This window comes from Myotis myotis, unplaced genomic scaffold (genome assembly GCF_014108235.1).
Source record: "Myotis myotis isolate mMyoMyo1 unplaced genomic scaffold, mMyoMyo1.p scaffold_m19_p_5, whole genome shotgun sequence".
NCBI lineage: Eukaryota > Metazoa > Chordata > Mammalia > Chiroptera > Vespertilionidae > Myotis > Myotis myotis.
The window spans coordinates 6,456,031-6,481,056 of NW_023416357.1; the positions used below are offsets into that span (position 1 = coordinate 6,456,031).

General features: G+C 40.5%; 1 protein-coding gene across 3 annotated transcripts in view; it reads left to right on the plus strand.

Annotated features, from left to right (window-relative positions):
- The window catches only part of WDR70 (WD repeat domain 70), a 203,020-nt gene that overhangs the window by 29,317 nt on the left and 148,677 nt on the right, over positions 1 to 25,026 (plus strand). For all 3 annotated transcript variants that reach the window (XR_004967437.1, XR_004967436.1, XM_036308389.1), the window contains 3 exons: positions 3,502 to 3,561; positions 5,831 to 5,964; positions 19,218 to 19,371. Coding sequence is in view for 1 of the 3 variants with exons in the window: in XM_036308389.1 (XP_036164282.1) it covers positions 3,502 to 3,561; positions 5,831 to 5,964; positions 19,218 to 19,371 (348 nt within the window). In the remaining 2 variants the exon portion in view is untranslated. The remainder of the gene's footprint in view (positions 1 to 3,501; positions 3,562 to 5,830; positions 5,965 to 19,217; positions 19,372 to 25,026) is intronic.

The window sequence follows — 25,026 nt, forward strand, 5'->3', positions numbered from 1 at the left end:
TCAGGTAGGCAGGCAGAGGGGTTAGGGGCAATCAGGCAGGCAGGCAGAGGCAGTTAGGGGAGATCAGGCAGGCAGGCAGGTGAGTGGTTAGGAGCCAGTGGTCCCAGATTGTGAGAGGGATGTCCGACTGTCTGTGGGATTAGGCCTAAACCGGCATTTGGACATCCCCCAAGGGGTCCCCAGTTGGAGAGGGTGCAGGCTGGACTGAGGGAACCCCGCCCCCTGTGCATGAATTTCGTGCACCGGGCCACTAGTCTCTCTATATAAAAGGCTACTATGCTAAGTGTCCATCCAACCGGTTGCTGTGATGCATACTGACCACCAGGGGGAAGACGCTCAATGTAGGAGCTGCTTTGATGCACACTGGCCATTTACAAAGAAGCAGCACTGTGGACCTGGTGCCAACAAAGCAATACTTGGCTTCCCCCAAGTGGGACACAGGCCCCGCTACCACCCCGCTCACCAAATTGCAGCCAACGCTGCGCAAAATATGGCCCACAGCCCAGCCTGGAAACGGGGGCTGTGGGCGCTGGGTAATGACATCATGTAGCAACGTTCAGCCTCCTCTTCCTAGCAACAGGCCATTTAACAATAAATGGCATATGGACCTGGTGCCCACAAAGCAACACTCGGCTTCCCTCAAGTGGGACACAGGCCCTGCCACCACCCGGAGTGACACCCCACCAAATCAGCCAATGCTTCCGAGACCCCATGGCACAAAATGCGGCCCACAGCCCAGCCCAACCCATAAAGGGTGGCTGTGGGCGCCAGGTAATGATGTCAAGTAGCAATGCCCAGCTTCCTCTCTCTAGCGACTATCCTCCTTGGAGTTCCTTTAGCCCAGGAACACAACTTGCTTTATAACCAGGTGCAAACATTTTACACTTTAACCAAATGTCTGTGAAGCGTTTTCCTGTGCTTCATCTCATTTGATCCTCACAGAAGTCCTTGAGTAGGTAGAAAGGAGACTCTGTAGAATCCTATTTTCTTTTCATTAGCCGGAAAAAGGAGATGTAGAAAGTTTAGAAACTTGACCCGACTGAAAAGAAGTAAGAAATGGTGGAACTTGAAAATGACTTAAGGTTTTCTCACTGCACAGAATATAGTCAAACACTGCTACAGTTAAATATTTCACCCTTTGTTCTCCCTGCGTGATCTACAATAATCTGCTTTGTGTTGATATTTATTGCTGTGTTTTTTACAATTACCTGAAAGAGAAGTTGGGGTGCTTCACTGGGCTGGAAAAAGTTTAGCTAAATCAGAAAGCGGGTCTAATTAAGCAAGTTTATCTATATATATAAAGCTCTCACTGGCACCAATCACACACGTGTGTTTTGATCTGTCATTGTCGATCATGAATTTGGTTGACACTTCTATTATAGAGAAAGGGCGAATAGTGATACTAAAATATTTCTTTAATTGATTTCCTTTCAATGTGCATGAATCCGTGCACTGGGCCACTAGTTTCTTATAAAATATAAGAATGAACTATCCTTTTTTAAGTTTCTCAGCCCTCACACAAGTATAAAAAGTTATTTAACCATGTATTCGTAAGTCATGTTACTGAGAAATATTCCCCAAGATTTGCAGCTTGCCATGTGGCATTGAATAGCTTGAAGGTAATTTAAAGGTGGTATGGTAATACTACTAATTGAAGGATTGGAACCAATTATGAGAATTAGAATAGGGCCCAGCTGGCATGGCTTAGTGGTTGAGCGTTGACCTATGAACTAGGACAGAGGTCGGCAAACTCATTAGTCAACAGAACCAAATATCAACAGTACAATGATTGAAATTTCTTTTAAAAGCCAAATTTTTTAAACTTAAACTATATAGGTAGGTACATTGTTATTAACTTAATTAGGGTACTCCTAAGGCTTAGGAAGAGCCACACTCAAGGGGCCAAAGAGCCACATGTGGCTCGCGAGCCGCAGTTTGCCGACCACGGAACTAGGAGATTACAGTTTGATCCCTGGTCAGGGCACATGCCTGAGTTGTGACTCGATCCGCAGTGTGGGGCATGCAGGAGGCAGCCAGTCAATGAGTCCCTCTCATCATTGATATTTCTATCTCTTTCTTCCTTCCTCTCTGAAATCAATAAAAATATATTTAAAAAATAATTATATAGGAAATTATCTTTTCTTCCTGCAATATTTAAGACATGGGGACTGCACTGGTAGAAAGCACTCATTTCAAGCTCCTGGTTGGCTCTAACTCCTAGCCGCTTGTGGCAGACCTGTGTGACTAGGTAGACTTTTACTACGGGTTATAGTACCACACTATATATGGTGTACAGTAAAACATATATACCATATATAAAAAATGAAATTGCTTTTTAAACTTACAACATCTGTACCCCAGAAATTTCTGATTTGCAAGTCTTTTGAAAACATTACAAGGATGTACGTCAGATGGAATTGCTCATGTTATTCCAGATATGTTTGCTATCATTGTTGTTATTGGGTGTAGACCAAAGAGCCTGGGAAATAATCCTGTGGTTGGATTTAAAACCAAACCAAAACAAAAACTGGTATATTTCTCCCTTTTCCATTATGCTTGTAGCTCTTGTTATGAATTCTGGTAATAAATTACTTAATTGAAGTCTTGTAGTTTATGATGTCCCCTGGCAGGAAAGTCTTGAAAATATTTTACTGTTATAGCAAATTTTGCGCTAAGTCATATTTCAAAGAGTCATTAGTAAAAGTTCTGGAAAAAGAACAGTCACCATCAAGTGATATGTTACCAAAAGATGGATTGCTACTATTTTAAATGATTTAGTTGTGCCAATTATATGGGCTTTTTATGATTTCCAGTACAACTTTGATTTTAAATGTAAACAACATTTATTTAAACATTTAATTCACTCCTAATGTAAATACTACGTTGTTCTGTGTTCTTGTAAGATTTTTCTTTCAATGTCAGAAATTGTCTATATATAGGCACATTCTGCATTGAAATCAGTGAAATAATTTTCATCCCTCCTTTTGGTGACAGTGTTTTGGTTTCCTTAGTGATTAGAAAGGTACTACTTACGAAATTAGGCACAGGCCATAATAGATTCTTCTCTAAGTGAAACATTTGATCTGTTCTCAGCCCTCACACAAGTATACTTAGCATATATATATATATATATATACACACACACACACACACCCTGTGTAGATTTTGTTGTCTATTATAAATTAAATGCACAACTACTTTAAGGTATGCCAGAGTACCAATGAAAAGCAGACTTTAAATATTTTGGATGATGAGAGGGCCTTATGGTTTCATGCAATCTAGGTATTGTTTTAAGAGCTTTAAGATAAATTCATTATCAGCTCAAAATGACCAATTGTGACCTATCTAGATATGCAGAAATAAGATATCCTTACACTTTTAATTTCCTGTTTTTTTTAAGCTTGTGTTAAAACATCAGTGATGCAATATTTAAAAATTATCTTTCCTGTGAATGTGGCATGTTATAGTACTCATCAATGTCATGGAATTTTCTTTTTTTAGAATCCTGTTCAAAAGATCCCTGATTCTCATGAGATAACGCTAAAGCATGGCACTAAAACAGTAAGTTAAAAAATTTTGATTCTTTTCTCTCAATAACAGGGCTCTTAAAGAAAAGTGAACTACAAAGATAACATGTATTAAGAATACAACCAACTGATAACACAAACATTATAGACATTAAGAAAAGATTATTTTTCTCTTCAGCCAAAATAGCCATTGAGTTTCATTTAAGATAGGAATAATTATTATTGTTGTTATTGTTGGCTTTAAAACCTCTTCTTCTCTGATATAAGAACATTACAAGTGAAAGAAAGAAATGAAACTCAAGTACAGTTTTCTTTTTTATGGTGTGGGAAAATTTCTCATTACTCTTAGCTTTATTTTTATATCTGTAAAAGCCTGAATTAATTTTTCAGATGAATGTTGAGATAAGAAGTGAACATAAAATAGTCACTGTATTGTTCTAAGTTTGTATTACTGAAATGTATAGATTATTTTTTATATTGTTATATTTATTTAAAAGTTAAGATGAACTAATTTTATCTTATTACAAAACCCATTAAAAAGTGGTAGTTGAATGAATGAAATTTGCTTATGAATTAATAAAAGAATAAAATTATCTTGCTTTCTCTTTATAATTAAGCTACCTTTTTCTAGTTGCCTGACATGTAAAGAAGTAAGAAAATACATCCAATATGAGTGTGAAACATCAATAAATAGAAATAGGCCCAGAAATGCCATAAATAATATAATTAATAGACAAGGATATTAACAGTGACATTCTCACTAAGTTTTTTGCTTTTGAAAATACTGTCTTCATAAAAATATTTATTAAATGTTATTTTAAATGAAGCACACAATAAATAATTTAAAATGCCTTAGTTTTAATTTCTACTATGATAAATGTTGATACATATGACTCACATAAACTACTGCATTTTGGGATCCTCCATGGATTTTAAGAATGTAGTCTTGAAACTAAAGTGTTTAAGAGTTACTGCCTTAAGAAATTATTTCTAAATAATTATTGATATTACTAGAGGCCCAATGCATGAAATTCGTGAAAGAGTAGGCCTTTCTTTCCCCGGCTGCCGGCACTGGCACCCAGGACCCGGGCGTCCCTCTGGCACCAGGGACCTGGGCTTCCCTTGCAGCCCTGGCTTTGTCCGGAAGGTCGTCTGGAAGGACGTCTGGTCTAATTAGCATATTGTGCTTTTATTGTTATAGATATTTACACTAGAGGCCCAGTGCATGAAATTTGTGCACTGGGGGGTGGGGGCAGGGAGGGGCCCCTCAGTTCAGCCTGCGCCTTCTCACAGTCTAGGAGCCCTCAGGGCATGCGGACCTAAGCTGGCAGTCAGACATTCTTAGTGCTGCCTCAGAGGTGGGAAAGGCTCCCACTACCGCTGCTGCACTCACCAGCCATGAGCCTGGCTCAGGGCTTCTGGCTGAGCAGCGCTCCCCCTGTGGGAGCGCACTGACCACCAGGGGGCAGCTCCTGCATTGAGTGTCTGCCCCCTGGTTGTCAGTGCACGTCATAGTGACCAGTCGTTCCTCCATTCGGTTGATTTGCATATTAATCTTTTATTATATAGGATTTTATTAAATCAGACTTCTGGTATTTTTATTCTGAAATTGTGACAGTATTTTACTAATATTCATATTTTTAAGTATAAGGACAATAATTGTAGACTGTTAGTACTTAAAAGGAAACTTTCCTACCATTTATGATCAGTTATAATGTTAGTTGAATTTCATAAAAATAATTATTTAAGGCAATATGCTGAGTCATTTAGTGATGTGCACAAGATAATTTCTACTTTGTCCTACTTTGTTAAATAGATTTCTTAAAGTTCCCATTATTACTCATTTTGGTAATTTTATTTTAATTAAATTTATTGGGATGACATTGGTTGATGTGTTCTTCATTTTGTGATAAACTGTCTTGAAAGGTTTCCTCTAAATTATTTATTGAAAAAACTGAATTGTTTGTGAGATTTCTACTTATATACTAAAGCAACTGATTTTAGCATGTGGAATTACGATAGCTAGCTATTCTGGGTACATGGTAGATAAGTTGGGACAAAGCTGGCGATTTGAGAAATTAGAATATTTTCTTTTTATTATTTGAAAAGAAGTTATACTCCTAATTCCAAAATCAAATAATAAAGGAGGTGTTGTCCATTCTCACTTTTCAGAAGTAGCAACTCTTGTTGATATATACGTCCAATGCCTCGAAGATAGGAGGTGAAGTTAGAGGAAGGAAGTGGGGTCATAATAGACTATAAGTAGCTTTCTCCAATGAAATTTTTTTTTTTTTTTAAACCAGGTTTCTGCTTTGGGTCTGGACCCCTCAGGTGCCCGCTTGGTGACTGGAGGATATGACTATGATGTTAAGTTTTGGGATTTTGCTGGAATGGATGCTTCTTTTAAGGCATTTCGATCCCTTCAACCCTGTGAATGGTATGTATCGCTCAACTTAATACTTTCACATTTTAAGACAGAGTGCTTATTTGAATTCTATCTAAAATGGTTTGTACCAAAATATAGTCGGTTTATATAACTGAACACTACTTCCATTATTCAAATGGAAGTAAAATGTACCTTAATTTTTTTGTTTAGTTTCATTAACCTACATTTTAAGACATTTCTTGTCTTTTGTTGTTTTTTTGCAAAATATATTTTTATTGATTTCAGAGAGGAAGGGAAAGGGAGAGAAAAATAGAAACATTAATGATGAGACAGAATCATTGATAGGCTGCCTCCTGCACACCCCACACTGGGGATCGAGCCTGCAACCCAGGCATGTGCCCTGACTGGGAATCGAACTGGTTCATGGGTTGATGCTCAATCACTAAGCCACATCAGCCTGGCTGTTTTAATCCTCATCTGATGATATGTTTTTTTCCCCTTCATTGATTCTAGAGAGAGAGGATGGGCGAGGGAGAGAGAGAGAAAGACGAAAGCATGGTTGCCTCTGTACATGCCCTGACCGGGAATCAAACCCGCAACCTGGATATGTACCCTGACCAGAATTGAACCTGGGACTCTTCAGTGCCTGGGACAACACTCTAACCACTTAGCAACCTGGTCAGGGCTAACTGTTTCTTTATCTCCAGTATTTCCGGTAGAAGATTCAAAGGTTGGATTATCATTCATATTTGATCACATCAGGTGGCAAGTATTGTCTAGTTGTTGCCACTATTAGTGACTAGCAATTAAAGTTGGTTCTTGAATTAAATTGGTAACATCTGATTCCTCCATCGTAAAGTTAATATTATATACTTGAGATGGGCAGGAACTTTGTGGGGACATACTTTGGTACAATGTAAATATCCAGATTCTTGCCATCCCTTCACTTAATAAGTTTAGTGTTCATTAATTATTTGTACCTAAATCGGTTATCTCAGTGAGGGTTGCATCTAATTAGATGATTAGATGATATTCTAATTTTATTATTTCATCTATGTTTTCTGGCATTTTTCTAGAAGAACTTTTCTTTATTAACCAATATGATTTGGTTCTCCTGAAATACAGTTTATACTGGAAAAGCAGGAGAAATGCTTAGTTATTTCCCTCCTATTACCCATTTTTAGCTTAAGGATTACTGATGATAAATGAGTTGTTACTGTTATTGATGTTGATGATGTTGTTTTTTTTTTTTACTTTTTCTTTTCTGAGTGTGTCAGTATTTATGATTTTAAAATGTTCATGTGTTTCAGTCAATTGCAGTCATTATTCTTTTTGATATTTAAATTGTCCCAGATTTGGGCATTGGGAGTTCCTGATTGCTATGTAGTTTTGACATGACCTCATTAGTCTTTAAAAGCTTATTTTCTGGCATGACATGAATGTACCAGACTTCCTGGTACATTCCCTTCCAAGTCCTGGAGTCAGCATGTCCCATGGAAGTCTATTTTTTTTTTTTTTAAGTGGAAATGGTATTTAGAGACCAAATCTGGATGTTACACATGCTCATTGATATGAGGGTATTATTGTTTCTTGACCTTTTCTGTGGAAAGAGGTGGAAAATACTGTTACATGTGTGTGCATGCATGTGTATTTAAATGACAAGATCAGGCCTGGCCATTATTACTCACTTAGTTGGAGCATCGTCCTATGCACCAAAAGGTTGCCAGTTTGATTCCTGGTCAGGGCACATGCCTGAGTTGTGGACTCAATCCCTGGTGGGTGTGCAGGAGGCAGCTGATCACTGTTTCTCTGTCATCGATGTTTCTCTCTCTCTCTCTCTCTCTCTCTCTCCTCTCCCTCTCCCTCTCCCTCTCCCTCTTCCTCTCCCTCTCCCTTTCCCTTCCCTCTCTCTCTCAAATCAATTTTTAAAATAATTAAATGAAGAACATTTAAAAATGACAAGATCATTGATATTTTCATTTCAAAATTTTAGTAAACTTTAAATTTCAGACTATTTTTTAATTTACAGAAAGCTGCAAAGATAGTCCAGAATTCAGGTATACCCCTAATCCAGTTTCTTCTGTTGTTAACATTCTACATTTGTGACAGCTAAACCAGTGTTGGTACATTGACTCCAAATTTTTATTTATATACTTATTTCTTGAAACTCCAAACTTTTAGATTTCACTTTTTTTTTAAAACTAATATCCCTTCCAAGATACTGCATTACATTTAGTCTTCATAATAGTTTCTCAGTCTTTCCTTGTTTCTCATGACCTTGACAGCTTTGAGGTGTACTGGTCAGGCATTTTGTAGAAAGTCACTCGATTTTTTTTTTTTAATGTTTTTCTTTTCTTTTCTTTTTTTTTTTAAATATATTTTATTGTTTTTTTACAGAGAGGAAGGGAGAGAGATAGAGAGTTAGAAACATCGATGAGAGAGAAACATCGATCAGCCGCCTCCTGCACACCCCCTACTGGGGATGTGCCCGCAACCCAGGTACATGCCCTTGACCGGAATCGAACCTGGGACCTTTCAGTCCGCAGGTTGACGCTCTATCCACTGAGCCAAACCGGTTTCGGCTTTAATGTTTTTCTTATGGTTAGACTGGTGATGTGGGTTTTTGGGCTGAATATGACAGAGGTGAAGTACCTTTGTTATCACATATCATGTGTACATGCTATCATGTTTTTAAAAAATACATATTTTATTGATTTCAGAGAGGACGGGGGAGAGAGAGAGAGAGAGAGAGAGAGAGAGAGAGAGAGAAACATCAATGATGAGAAAGGAGCATCACACCCCCAACCAGGATGGAGCTCACACCTGGGCATGTGCCCCAACTGGGGATTGAACCATGACCTCCTGGTTCATAGGTCAATGCTCAACCTCTGAGCCACACTGGCCAGGCATGCTATTGTGTTTTTAAGTTACTCTACCATTACTTTTTCACACCCCTTTTTATATGCTAATTCTTTGGAAGCAAGTTAGTAAATGCTGAGCACACTTGGGAGAGTTGAAAGATTAAGCTTTATTTCCTAGAGAAGGTGGTATTTACATAAACTACTTGGAATTCTTCTATAAGGAATAATTGTCTCTTTCCCCCACATATTTACTTATTTAACCAGTTTTTTCCTACCAGTGTGGACTACTGCCTATTTATTTCCTTCCTTGGGTTGTATGCCAATACTTAGTTACTTATTGTGTGGCTCAGATTGTGTCAGTTGTGCCCACTGGGAGCTATTTCAGTTTGGCTCTTAGGTCCCTTTCTTTGACATGCTTTTTTATTTTTTGAGTACTTCCTTACTTTTGGTACTATAAGATGCCCCAGACTCACCTTATATTTCTTCCTGCCCCAGTCCTAGAATCAGTCAGATTTCCTAGGAGAATGGTATCAGAAAACAAGAGCTAGGATCTCATGTGCTTGTTGCTCTGGGGGTGTCAGTGCATTTAGGCCTTTTCAGACAACAGAGCTAAAAGTATATGCATGGGTACTAACCTGTGCATGCACTAGGTCTGTAATTGTTTCTGTATCCTTTTGCATCCATTTTAAGCTACATAGGCGTTCATACTCATGTCTCTGACTCTAATCCAGTGCACATTGGTTCATTCTAGCCTTCCCTCTTCTTCCTCCTGGGAAATCTCCAACTTTCCGACAGTAAGAAACCTGACTCCCACCACCCATCCCTATGTGTATTTGTTTAACCCCAGTACAAATGTAATGCAGTTTTAGAATTGTGAATCTGTATCCCTGTTCCAATTTAAGTTTAACATTACAGAATGTTTACTTAAGGTTTACTTAATAGAATATGTTCTATTTCAAAGATAGAACATATTCTTGAGAAAAGACTTACGGGTCAAGAGAGGGGTTGGCAAAATTTTCTGTAACGGGTCTGATATTAAGTATTTTAGGCCTTATAGGCCACAAATGATCTTTTAGTATTTTCCTTGTGTGCCTGTCTGTATTATATAATATTAAATTGGGTTCACAATAACTTTTTTAAATAAAGGAAAAAGTGCAATATAGGTCTTTACATTTTTGGGGTTCAATTTCATTGTCTTTATTTTGGTAGCACATTATTTCAATTTTTGATTCCAACATCCAGCATATTAGTGATCAATCCTTGTTTGTTTGTTTGTTTTTTTGCAAATTTTTAGTTTAATAAATGTGCAATAAGTTGTCATTCAATTGATAACTGTTGAATATGGCAGTCAGACTTTGGTATGCCACTAGAAGCCTTTCTTTATGTTGACATTGATCTGTTACACAACTTTTTGCTTTGGTTCTTCATCCATATGAGAATCCCATGCATACCTATAACTCAGCTAAATTCTTCCATAACTTTTTTGTCACCATCTATGTTTTTCCTATATCATCTGCCAAGAAAACTTGAGGGAATTGGTAGACTGTCTTGAAGATATAAAAGTACAGGATTCTGTTTTCAGACCATCTCTTCACCTGAAGTAGCAGATGTCAGAATGTGGCTGATATCCAAGAGGCAGCATTATGGTGAATAAGTGGGTGTCAAAGAGGCATAAACACACAAAGGACCCCCCACTCAGGAGGGGAGCTAGAAGACCTGAGTATAGGGATGAGACTGAGGTATGGTGTGTGAATTTGGGGTACCTCTGATGAATTTCTCCAAAGGACTCTGGTGCTGCAGTGTTTTTAGCCTTGTTCTCACTCCCCTGGGACACCTTAAAGAGACTGATGTTAAATGTTTTCTTGATCTGCCATTATGAAAATCAGATTTTAAAATGTGCTTTTCTTTTATTGTTGCTCAACTTCTGTGTGGTGCATCTTCCATTTTTGGTATTTTGAAGTCTGTTTAATAATTTGTTTTGGACTTTTGCCCAGCATCAATATTAGATTTGTGGATCTCTAGTTTCTAATGTTTTCCTTTGTCCCACTTAGTGAAAATCATAACCACATTTTCTCTCATCCAGTCTGCTAGTCATCTTTTATTTTCTCTGTTTCCTCACGGAGTCTCAGTAATTACCTAAGTAGGTTTGAGTCACAATCCTTGGGATCACAAACCCTTCCTTCAGATGTATCCTCTATACCAGAAAAAATATAGATGGAGTAAAATTTTTCATAAAATATTAAGAATTTTTGGATTACTTAGGTAACCCAATTTAAGAATTCTCTTTTACCTACTTAAAAACAGTTACTCTCGCCCTAGCTGGCTTGGCTCAGTGGATAGAGCGTCAGCCTGCGGACTGAAGGGTCCCAGGTTCGATTCCGGCCAAGGGCACATGCCTGGGTTGCGGGCTCAAGCCCCAATGGGGGATGTGCAGGAGGCAGCCAATCAATGATTCTCTCTTATCATTGATGTTTCTACTTCTCTCTCCTTCTCCCTTCCTCTCTGAAATCAATCAAGAAATATATTAAAAAAAAAAACAACAACAAAAAACAGTTACTCTCAATTTCATTCTCTTTTTAAAACATTTAAAAAAAACATTTTAATTAAGTAATGCATATTATTTTCTTATACAGAAATTAAAACATTGCAGGTAAGACTAAAACTCTTCCTTGATTACCTTCATTTTACTCTCCTTCCTAGGTGAAATCACTGTTTTCATTATGGTATATATTCATTGAGGTTTTTCCATGCAGTTATCAACAAATATCTGTACCTATCAAAGAATAGTATATACTTTATTTTGTTTTCATAAATACTATCAGATAGTTGTTATTCTACAATTTGTTTTTCTTTTCTACTTTGCAGTAGGTGCTTGGAGATTTTTAATATCACCACATGTATACTATATTCTTCCTAAATGCTGCATAGCATACCATGTGAAACTTAACCATAGTTCAGTGGTTTTGAAACTTTAATAGGCATTAGAACCATCTGAAGGGCTTGTTAAAATGTTAAAAGCTAGACCCCACGTTTAGAGTTTCTAATTCCTTGGATCCAGTGTGGTGCAAGAACTTGTGCTTCTAACAAGTTCCCGGGTGCATTACTTCATTAAAACTATATTATTTGTCTTTTATGCTTTAGAACAGTGATTGGCAAATTATGACCAGAGGGCCAAATCCAGTTCATGGATTTGTACGGCACTTGAACTAAGAATTTTACAATTTTAAAGGAATGTAAAACAAAGTACAACAAAGAATATGTGGCAGATACCGTATGTGGCCTGCGAAGCTTAAACTACTCACAGAAAAAGTGTGCTGACCCCTACTATAGAACCTCTTTACAACCCCCTTGCTACTTTACTCTCCTTGCCTGGTGTTAAACAGGCTGACTAGTTACAGCTCCTCACTTCCTTAAACATAGCATCTTGTAGCTCAGTGGTTCTCTGCCGGGAGCCGGTCCATGCTTGCTGTTTCAAGGGACCTGGCATATATGGCATACTGTTCTTAATATGTTTGCTCACCTTCTTGGCACTATGTGTTTTAACCAAAGTCTCTGAGAAAGGTTGTTTCCCCAGGTAGGGATTTTCCCCTGAAGTTAGGGAGGGAATAAAACCTCTTAACTAAGTGCCAGGCGGGTAATTAATCACTTTAACTACGAACGATCATGCTTAAGCTACATAATCTTTACTCCCCGGAATGGAGATAAGAAACGCCCTAACCTTTGAAATAGAGATTGATAGGATTGGAATCAACTGGTATAAATACAGATGTAACAACACAGAACTCAGAAGACAGAACCAGGAGGCACAGAACCTACACAGAACGTTCTCTAGAGACAGAAGAACTTTGCTGGGGAGAACATGGCAAAAGATCCTGGACTGAAACTGGCCTCAGAACCTAGAGACAGAACCTAGCGAGAGAACATGGCAAAAGATGCTGGACTGAACCTGACTATAGAAATTGGCAAGAGAACCTGACTAGAACCTGGTAACTGAACCTGGCTGGAGAACCTGGACAGAACCTGGCTGGAGAACCTAGCGAGGGAACTTGGCTACAGAACCTGGCTGGAGAACCTGGAGAACCTGGCTGGAGAACCTAGCAAGACAACATGGACACAGAACCTGGCTGGAGATACTAAGCAGAACGTCGCTGGAGATCCAGACCAGAACTTGGCTGGAGATCCTGGCTAGGCTGCTGATCAACTGAACGCTGTCTCCGTGTCATTCCTTCTTCACCGACTCCATCCACACCTTTGGGGACCCCTGGACCTGCTGGGGTTGGACCCCGGCAGTTCTCAACCTTCTGGCCCTTTAAATACAGTTCCTCATGTGACCCAACCATAAAATTATTTTCGTTGCTACTTCATAACTGTAATGTTGCTACTGTTATGAATTGTAATGTAAATATCTGTTATGCAGGATGGTCTTAGGCAACCCCTGTGAAAGGGTGGTTCGACCGCCAAAGGGGTCGCGACCCACAGGTTGAGAACCGCTGTTGTAGCTCATGGGATGTGCCTGTGGTCTGAGGGATTTTCCAGGGGCTGAGAGTGGCCCTCACAGGGGCGTCTCCTCTCTGACGGATGCTGTTTCAGGGCAGCGAGTCGCTAGGTTCTGCCTGGTTGACACATCTTTGTTCCATCAACCCCGTGTCTCCTGTACTGAACACCCTTTTCAGCTGCCAGCGGTCTTATGTGGTAACTGTTTCCACAAGGACAGCCTTTCTCCTTTGAGGACCTGCTAACCCAGTAACTCATGGTTTGTGGGATATTTTCACATAAGGCCCTTGTACCCTTTTGGGGAGGTGTTTTTCTAATCTCTCCGGTCCTTTTCTACCTTTCAGTTTCCAATTCCGCTGTTTCTCCCCTCAGTCTCAAGGAGACCTGGGAAATACAGAAGTAATAACAGTAGCAACTATCTGTTTCATGTGCTGTGCGAGGTACCTGTACGTGTCCTAGTTTCACTTCCCACTCAGCCCTACACGTGTGGTTCCTCCTGGTTTTCAGTGGAGGAAACCAGGACTCGGCCAAGCTGTCCCCTCACACATGAACTCTGTCTCAGCTCCGCGCGGTGCTGCCGTTTGGTCCCGTCCACTGACTCTCCAGGAAAATGGGGAGACTGAGGCTCGTGGGGCGGAGGGCTTGGTTTGCATCCACAGCCAGTTAACAGCAAGGATGGAGTCCCTGGCCTCCGGACTCACATTCCGCTGTGCTTTTCACACCTTGGCTCCACAGCCCCAAGTGACAGCCCCAGACAGCTGTGTTTATCTGTCTTGCATGTCTCAGCTTGTTTTGCTAGCGGAGCAAAAACTACTTAAAAGGATCTTCAGTCTTCACCTTTCCATTCCCCTCCACTTCCACTGGAGCACTCCCCTGGCCCCATGAATAACTTCACAGAGAGAGTTGCCCAATGTTGCTAAGCCTTCCCCTGGAGGCAGTCACTCTCCAGAGGACATTGCTTCCTCAGGACTCCAGTTGACTGTCAGGATTGGCTTTCCCTGCTCCTCTTTGATCGGAATCTTAGTTGTTGAGGCAGGAATTCGAGGAGCAGATGCTACACCCCTTGAACAAGCCCCTTTAATTCTCCTTAGTACTGTGTCTAATAACTCTTAATCCAGTCCTTTTAACTCTGTGGCTAGCAGAATTAGGAGTGAAGTGGGACAGGCATGGTGAGCTTGATGCTGAACATTTCACTTTAATGTTGGCAAAGAGAGCATGAAACACAGACAGAAGGAAACATGAGTTTCCCTATAAAGTTAAAAGGGTAAGGTGAATATTAGTGCGGGTCACTGAGATTTTGTATTTACTTCCAAGTGTAAAATCTGCTAGAGCAGGTAGCCAGAGAAAGGGAGCCACTGACACTTTTTACTGCCATGTCATCTTAAATTTCACTGTTATTTTAGATTTTCCTTCCCCTTTGGAAATGAAAATGATTCACCAGAAAAAAAACAAAATGATCGCTTATAGTACTTGATCTTTCATAGGGAAGAAAATAAAGACGCCCCCAAATGGGAGAACTGTAAACAAACACATGCCTGTGAGCGAACTGCCTCATTCTCTCCCTGCTTTACAGGACTTTGGCTCAGCAGTCTGAACTATCTAATTATCAAAGAGAGGATCTGTTTGTTTACATACAAAAAATATTGGACTAAACAGCCTACATTGCTGGGAGCCGGTCCATCCTTGCTGTTTCAAGGGACCTGGCATATATGGCATACTGTTCTTAATATGTTTGCTCACCTTCTTGGCACTATGTGTTTTAACCAAGGTCTCTGAGAAAGGTTGTTTCCCCAGGTAGGGATTTTCCCCTGAAGTTAGAGAGGGAATAAAACCTCTTAACTTGCCGAAACTGGTTTGGCTCAGTGGCTAGAGCGTTGGCCTGCGGACTGAAAGGTCCCAGGTTCAATTCCGGTCAAGGGCATGTACCTGGGTTGCAGGCACATCCCCAATAGGAGATGTGCAGGAGGCAGCTGATCGATGTTTCTAACTATCTCTCTCCCTTCCTCTCTGTAAAAAAATCAATGAAATATATTAAAAAAACAAAACAAAACAAAACAAAAAAAACCTCTTAACTAAGTGCCAGGCGGGTAATTAATCACTTTAACTACGAACAATCATGCTTAAGCTACATAATCTCCCTGGAATGGAGATAAGAAATGCCCTAACCTTTGGAATAGAGATTGATAGGATTGGAGTCAACTGGTATAAATACAGATGTAACAAGACAACAGAAGACAGAACCTACACACAGCACTTAGAAGACAGAACCTACACAGAACCTACAGACAGAAGAACTTCGCTGGAGAGAACATGGCAAAAGATCCTGGACTGAACCTGACTACACAAAAGAACCTGACTAGAAACTGGTGACTGAACCTGGCTGGAGAACCTGGACAGAACCTGGCTGGAGAACCTAGCGAGGGAACATGGCTACAGAACCTGGCTGGAGAACCTGGAGAACCTAGCAAGAGAACATGGACACAGAACCTGGCTGGAGATCCTAGGCAGAACCTCTCTGGAGATCCAGACCAGAACTTGGCTGGAGATCCTGGCTGGAGATCCTGGCTAGGCTGCTGATCAACTGAACACTGTCTCCGTGTCCTTCCTTCTTCACCGACTCCGTCTACGCCTTTGGGAACCCCTGGACCTGCTGGGGTTGGACCCCGGCACTACATTTTTCTCAGTTTCAATTAATAGCTTGGAATTTGGTACATCAGTCTGGGTCTGATTAGGAGAGAGAAGTCACAGTAATTTGGATGGGAAAGTTTATAATAGAGAATTACTAACTGTAACAGAGGATTGGAGTATTGAGGGATGGGCTAGTAAAAAGTAAAGAAAACTCTAAAGACTATAGGAATAGCAGATAAAAAGAGCAACCACTACCCTAGGGGAGAGAAATAAAATCTTCAAGGGAGAGGCCTCAAGACTGAGATCCGGACCTCATTTTAGAGGGCAAGGCTGTGGCTTACTGAATGATAAAGTGGTTGCTGTGCTGTTATGACAGCAGAACTTTCCAGAAACCTGACCCACCAGGGTCCCCTCCTGAAAAGCCATACAAGAGGTGCTGGGGAAGCTCCTGGTTCTGCCAGCTGCGGCTGCCATGCACTTCAGGAGCTGGGCAGTGGAGATGCTGCACAGACAGCAGGAGCTGGGCACAGGGACGTGGAGTGCAGTGCGGACGCCCACCTGGCGGAGCACTCCGGACCAGGAAGAAAGTCCTCCCCCTTCCCTGCTCTCCAGCGCTCTCTACCCATGCCCACTGGCAAAGGAAACATCTTGGAAGGGCCCACATCCATTTCTGCAGAGCAGGCAGTGAAGGTTGACTTTTGTAGCTCAGAGGCAATAAATGGACAACTGGAACATTTGATCAAACATTTAGTTTTTTATCTTATCGGTGCCTCCTTATGGACTTACATTTAAATGTGGGACCCTGGTCAGAATGTTGCTGAGGATGTCATTGCTTCCCAGGATGTGAGAGAGGCCAGGAGAGGTTTTTCTGTCTTAGGCAGGAAGGGCCCAGGCAGCAGCTCCACCTTTGCTTTTCTAGGTACCTTTTTCATCAGCTGGTTTGGGAGCTTCTGTTCCTCATCCACCTGGACACTTTGACTTGGGCATGTGATGACATTCCTCACATTGTCAGTCTCACCTCAGAGCCCACTAGATCTCTGTTTGAATGGTCTCTGCCAGTAGAGGCAGGATTGTGAATTAGAATTACGAGTGGCTTCTTGAAGAATAAATATTTCAAAAATGATCAGCTTGAATTTCAACATTTTAGGAGAGCTGGTCAGTATAAATTCTGAGCAGCAGTGTCTAGTTAGTGGTGGCTGGCAGAGAGGCATTTCATTGTAAGTATCTGATCTGGATTTGGTAACTAACGAGGAAGAATAATACTATTGAGATCTAGCCAGACCCACATACATTTTAATTTTATATATAATCTCTTTCTGAAGACAAAGTTATTTTCTGAAATACCCCTTTATTTCTCAGCCTTGAAATTATAGACTTAGAAAGTAAATTGGACTAAATGATCTAAAATTTTGTTAAGATTGTGTTATTTTTTTTAAAGATTGACCTGTGAAGATAAATCATAAAGCAGGCTATAAAGACAGCTTAAAGAAAGATGTTTATTTATTTATTTGTTTAAATATATTTTATTGATTTTCTACAGAGAGGAAGGGAGAGGGATAGAGAGTTAGAAACATCGATGAGAGAAACATTGATCAGCTCCCTCCTGCACACTCCCTACTGGGGATGTGCCCGCAACCAAGGTACATGCCCTTGACCGGAATCGAACCTGGGACCCTTGAGTCCGCAGGCCGATGCTCTATCCACTGAGCCAAATCGATTAGGGCAAAGATGTTTATTTTTATTTCTGATAGAGAACATCTATGTTTGGGGCCTTGATCATTAAGTTGGTTCTCCACAGAATTCTTTATGGGGTTGTTATCGATATTTACTTAAGGTGCATAACCTCTAGCTTTCCATTCACATTTGTTTGGAAATTTCTTTTAGAAGAGCATGGCACCTGTACAACATACCTCTCAGATTGCTCTGCTGTGATGGTTTGCATGCCATCTCTGACGAATGTTATGGACTGTTTTATAGAAAGGTGAATAAGAAGTTTTACTTAAGGAGTTTGTCTTTCCAAATTTGTGACTGAAAGCCACACGTAGGGCTTGCATAATGACTTAAAAAACGAAACTAGAAAGATGGAGAAATTGCACTGCCATGTAATTAATTGCAAGAGTAGCCTCAACTGATCCTATAGGGGGAGCTGAAGCCAGACTAACCTTCCCAGATAACCCACATTGAAACAGAGAGCTTGGACCATTTCACTGCTTGTCAGCCAATCTTTGAATGTGGGCTGCTTTGGAGTGGTAACAACCTTTAGTGAGGGAGTTCTCTGCAACTTGGGGAAATTCCTGAGGATTTTGTTGTTAGCCATCAGCAGGCCAAGTCCAGGGAGCTGGGTAATGAGTACTTTGTTCCTGAAGGGGTGGATCTGCCTGGCACACCACAGTGTTCACCACAGCCACAATGCCAGGATCAGTTTCAGTGGAGTGGTGAGGGTAGAAAGGATACTATAGTGCTAGAGAAATAAAGGCGGAGGTGAGAACTTGTTCGAACAGCAAACCTGTGAAGGGGAGGAGAGAGCCGATAGACGTTCCCGAGGAGATGGGAGAGGATGGGATCTAGCATGTATGTAGGCAGCAGATTTGCCTCGTGTGGGAAGTGATTCGTTTCCAATATTGTAATCAAAGAGAAGGAAGAAGAGAGTTCAGGTACAAGGAAGTTTATAACATTACTGGGAGGAAGTTGAGGCAGTTCTTATTTGTTTCTTTTGGGAAAGAGTGGGAAGAATCAATAGCTGGAAGAGGGGGAGTTGGTTGGGTTAAAGATTTAAAATGAGTAGAGCCCTAGCTGGTTAGAGCATTGGCCTGTGAACTGAAAGGTCATGGGTTCAATTCCTGATCAAGGGCATGTACCTCAAGGGCAGGCTCAGTCTTTGGCCCCATCGGGGTGATGGGGGAGACAATCAATGGGTATGTCTCTCGCACTTGTTTCTCTCTCTCTCTCTCTCTCCCCCCCCCCCCGCCTCTCTCCTTCACTACCTCTCTCCCTCTCCCCCTCTCCCCCTCTCCCCCTCTCCCTCTCTCCCTCTCTCCCCCCAGCCCCTCTAAAAAAATAAATGGAAAAATATCCTATTGTGAGAATTAAAAAAATAAAACGAGTAGAGAAGACTTTAATAGATAGCTGTGGAGACTGGGAGGAGAGAACTAGCACGGTAGTCGCTGGTGGCGAGGGTGCATTTGAGGATGGTGTTCCTGATTTTATAGAATTATCAATTTGTGTAGTTGTGTGACTTTTTCTATGACTGTACTTATTGTGGCTAAAGTATAAACATTATGCTCAGTGTCTTACCAGACTACTTCTTTTTCTTTTGCATAGCCATCAGATCAAGTCATTGCAGTATAGTAACACAGGAGACATGATTCTTGTTGTATCCGGAAGCTCTCAAGCCAAAGTGATTGACAGAGATGGTTTTGAAGTAATGGAATGTATAAAAGGAGACCAGTATATTGTGGACATGGCCAACACCAAGGTAAGCATGAAACAGACTATTTCAGTGAATTTAATTAATTCAGCACACATTTATTTATTTTATTTTATTTTATTTTTTTTATTATTAGTTAAGGTATTACAAATGTGTCCTCATCCCCCCCATTAACCCCAACCTCCCCCCCCCCCCCCCCCGCCCCGCACACTCATGCTCCCGTCCCCCTGTTGTCCATGTCCATTGGTTTGGCTTATATACATGTATACAAGTCCTTCGGTTGATCTCTTCCCCTTACCCCCGCCCTCCCCTACTTTCCTTCTGGGGATTGATAGCCTGATTGCTGTTTCTCAGTCTTTGGGTCTGTCCCTTTTCATCAGTCTATGTTGTTCTCTATAATCCACAAATGAGTGAGATCATGTGGTATTTATCTTTCTCTGACTGGCTTATTTCACTTAGCATAATGCTCTCCAGTTCCATCCATGCTGCTGCAAAAGGCAAGAGTTCCTTTTTTTTTACCGAAGCATAGTATTCCATTGTGTATATGTACCACAGTTTTCTAATCCATTCATCTGCTGATGGGCACTTAGGCTGTTTTCAAATCTTAGCTATGGTGAATTGTCAGCACACATTTATTAACAGTTCATTTGAGTTGCCGTAATTCACACAAAAGTTAGTATCTTGTTTTAAACCTAAACAGTTTATTATTTCTCACAATTCTGTGGATTGACCAGGAAGTTCTGCCTCATATTGTGTCAGCTGGGGCAGTAGGATGGTTATAAAGTCCAAAAGGGCTTTATAACCAGATGGGTTCACGTGGGTGCTCCGTCCCATGGCATCTCTTTCTCTCCCCTACTCCCCCCCCACACTTTTCTTTTTTTTTTTATACTAAAGAATAAAGATTTTTATTAAGCATTGTAAGTTGCATTCAATAGCCTTCAATACACCACACCACAACCCATCTACAATCAGTCAAACCCAACAGCAGTTCATTCTTGCACAATCCATGAGTTAGGACAAAACTCCCTTCAACTTACAGTAAGATCCTACTCAGGTCTTGCGGGCAGGGATTGGGGAATTACATCTCGTTTCTGATCACTAATGTGTGATGAAGAGTATCAGGAGAATTATATGAAAATGAATAAGAAGTGATTCTGATTTCAAAGTACATTGTTTGGAAACATTAACAAAAACATCAAAATGATATAAGTATACCTGCTTCTACTAAATTCTTGATGGGAAAGTTCTCAAGAACAAGCAATTTGTTTCTTGTCACAGAAGAGGGTCACTCCCATTTTTCATATGTTTAGTTTGGGATTTCTCACAGTGTGGTATAGACTTAGTGGGGTTGGACTTTGTGCTTGATGACTGGCTTCCATGAAGGATGAACATGGAAGGTCTGGCTTTAAGTCTTGTGTAACATCACAGGGACAGTCCAAATTTGGGGAGAGGAGAGATAGACTCCACTAATTGATGTGTGAGTGCCAAGGTCACATTTGAAATACCTTGTGGGGAGGGAGATATGGAGGCAGCCATCTTTGGAAACACAGTCTACTATAAACCTACTATGTCTTAGGCTGTAGGACAAGAAGGAAAGAGGGTCTCATCAACCTTTTCTATGTAAAGATTTTTAGTAGGATTATGATATTTTAAAATTAATGTACAAGTAATTAGATATTACCTATGGTCACAATAAGGCTCTAAAACTTAATGGCTTATTTATAATTGCTAACATATCTGTGGTTTGGCTGCTCCTGGCTGGGTTCGGCTTTTAACTACAGGTAGAGTCTAGGTCTGTTCTGTGTGTCTCCGTTCCTCCTTACACGAGAGGACTGTGTGAGGGCATGTTTTTCTCATGGTGATGGAAGAGACACAAGGGAACCCCAACTCTGGAAGCACATTTCAAGCCTTTGCTTAGATCATGTCCACAAACATTCCATTGGCCAAAGCAAATCACACGGCCCTGGGTAACATCAGTGCAATGGAGAAATGTGTCCGGTCTCTATTGAGAGCAACTATGGTATCACATGTCAAAGGTTGTGGATCCAGGGAAGGTTGATGATTGGGAACAATAACATAATGTACCACAGAAGTATTAGAATGTCGGTGGATAAGATTGATGCAGAATTTTGAGCCTTTGTTTTAATTCTGACTTTTATTCTTTCTCTACCTGTCTAGTACATTTTCTAACATACTAATCCTCATGGTTCGTGCCTATATCAAAATCTTATATGAGATTGATTGTCTAAGAAAATACAGTTTATTCTCATCATTCATGGTTTCTGTATTTGCAGACTTTCTTGCTAAAATTGTTTTGTGACCCTAAAGTCAGTACTCATGGCACTTTTTTTAAAAAAAATTTATTCTTTATTGATTAAAGTATTACATATGTCTCCTTTTTCCCCTCATTGGCCTATCCCCGACCACTCATTCATGGCACTTTCATGATTATTTGCAGACAGGCACTTGCACTAAACAACAACGAAGAATTTGAACAAGGTGATCCTCTGCTTTCTTGTTTCAGCTCTCAGAACTGCAATCAAGTGTTCTTTTTGTGGACTACTTAATGCTTTGTTTTTCTTATTTTTTGTGTGCTTCTTGTTGGTGATGTTGCTGTTTAAAATGACCCCTAAGTTGAAGTACTGTGGTCCTGTCTAGTGTTCCTTAGTGCAAGAAGGCTGTGGTGTGCCTTACAGAGAGAGCATCTATGTTAGACAAGCCTTGTTCAGGAATGGATTATAGTGTTGTTGACTTTGAGTTCAGTATTAGTGAATTTTATATATATGAAGTTGCCCTTAAACACAAACACAAAAACAAAGTTGTGCATTGACTGGTTGATGAATATATGACCAGAGGCTTTCAGGAACCTAACCTTGTATTGGATAATTCAGTGTTTGCAGAACTTTATAGACCAGTGATGGCGAACCTTGTGAGCTCGGCGTGTCAGCATTTTGAAAAACCCTAACTTAACTCTGGTGCCGTGTCACATATAGAAATTTTTTGATATTTGCAACCATAGTAAAACAAAGATGTATATTTTTGATATTTATTTTATATATTTAAATGCCATTTAACAAAGAAAAACCAACCAAAAAAATGAGTTCGCGTGTCACCTCTGACACACATGTCATAGGTTCGCCATCACTGTTATAGACCCTAACTACTGCAAGTAATGAGAATTGACTGTAATCTATTTTAGGTGCTCTGGTTGAGCTGTTGGAATAAATTAGTATAGTATGTTTCAAACTGCCCTCTGTTGAACCTATTGAAGTGCCTCTCACTCCTAATAAGGATCACAATCCGATGCCTTTTCTTTTGTTAGTTAACTGTTTATTGAACATTCAATATGTGTTAGATGATTCTCATAGAATTCAAATATAATTTATTTATTTATTTATTTTTTAAATATATTTTATTGATTTTTTACAGAGAGGAAGGGAGAGGGATAGAGAATTAGAAACATCGATGAGAGAGAAACATCAACCAGCTGCCTCCTGCACACCTCCCACCGGGGATGTGCCCGCAACCAAGGTACATGCCCTTGACTGGAATCGAACCTGGGACCCTTCAGTCTGCAGGCCGACGCTCTATCCACTGAGCCAAACCGGTTTGGCTCAAATATAATTTAAACATAAAGTTATATACAATTATATTATAACTAGAGGCCCAGTGCATGAAATCGTGCGCAGGTATGGTCCCTAGGCTTAGCCTGCGATCAGGGCCATCTTCTGCCCACTTGCCAGCACCCAGTCCCACCCCTCCGCCAACCCCTGGTTTGCCGTGGTTCCTGATCGCAGCATGGCTCTGGTTCCCCAGAGCCTGCGGGCTGGGGGAGGGACCAAGAGGCCAATCCGATTGCAGCATGGCTCCGGTTCCCTGGAGCCTGCGGCCTGGGGGGCGGGGACCAAGAGGTCGTCCATTCGGCCACTCACCTTGGTTTGCCGTGGTTCCCTGTTTGCCATGCTGCCATCGGAGTCTGCGGGCCGGGGTGGGGGGAGGGAGGGAAGGGACCGAGAGGTGGTCAATGCACCTCATGGCGACTGGTTGAGTGGTCGTTCCAGTCGTTACGCTTATGGTCGCTGGTTTTTTATTATACAGGATGGTGGTTTGAATATTATTTTTGTTTCTAAGCATTTCACTTTAGTTTCTCATTCCCCTCCCTTTAAAATCATTGCCCTAGGGATTCACCAAAGATGTTATTTTGAGGGTGATGGTGGTAAGGAAATAAAGCTAATGGGTTTTCAGATCACTCTCATTGTCTTAAACTCAGATAGTTCTGTTTTTATCTGTTTTACTTGAAACTTCAGGGAATCCAAAACTTTATTTAAACAACTGGGTTGTGGAAATGGAAATGATAAAAACTCCCATTTAATTTATTCTTTTATTAATTTGTGCTTATGATAGATACTTTTTAGTAAAAGGTGAAAGATTTATGCGATCTGAAGAGAAACCAGAGTATGATAGATACTTTTTAAAAAAATGTGTGAGGAAGATCCAAATAATTCAATAAAAAATAAAAAGTGTGAGGGAGAAAAGTTTTTGCCAGCCTCTAGGCTCTTCTTCTTTTCCTTTTAAATATATTTTTATTGATTTCAGAGAGGAAGGGAAAAGGACAGATAGAGAGAGAGAGAGAGAGAGAGAGAGACAGAGAGACAGAGAACCATTGATTGGCTGCCTCCTGCATGATCAGGGATCGAGCCACAACCTGGGTATGTACTCTGACCAGGAATCGAACCATGACCTTCTGGTTCACAGGTCGATGCTCAACCACTGAGCCACCATGGCCGGGCCTCTAAGCTCTTCTTAACGATTGCAGTCATGGTTTCATAATTTACAAAGAGACTAAGGCTTTGCTGATTTAGGTTTTAGCCAAGAAAATGTCAAAAAGAAAGGAATCTTGTTGGATCTGTGTCTGGCTTTTTCCAAAATCTCAGACTTATAAACATAGTACATATAGTAAGAAAATAAGGAAAGTAGGATAAGGATGGATAAAGAAATCTAGGTAGAAATATAGGAAATTAAAATACTATTAATTATCAATATATAAAGCAGTTTGTTTACTATACTATAACTTCTGCCTAATATTATCTCCATTTTGATTTCAAAATCATGGTTAATATTTAGTCTTTTTATTTCCCAGCAGCTAATATAATTGATTGTTTACTTCTCTAGGAAATGTTACTGATATCTTTTTGTTGTTGTTAATCTTCACCTGAGGATATTTTTCCATTGATTTTTAGGGAGAGTAGAAGAGAGAGGGAAAGACAGAGAAATATCGATGTGAGAAAAACACATCAATCAGTTGCCTCCTGCACAAGCCCTGACCAGGGCCTGGGCCAGGGAGGAGCCTACAATCAAGGTTCATGCCCTTGAATGGAATGGAACCCAGACCCTTTGGTCCCCAGGCCAACGCTCTATCCACTGAGCCAAACCGGCTAGGCAGGGGTGGGCAAACTTTTTGACTCGAGGGCCACAATGGGTTCTTAAACTGGACCGGAGGGCCGGAACAAAAGCATGGATGGAGTGTTTGTGTGAACTAATGTAAATTCGAAGTAAACATCATTACATAAAAGGGTACGGTCTTTTTTTTTTTTTTAGTTTTATTCATTTCAAACGGCCGGATCTGGCCCGCGGGACGTAGTTTGCACACAGCTGGCTAGGGCTTACTGATATCTTGCAGTCTTTTGCTTGAGTGATGGGATT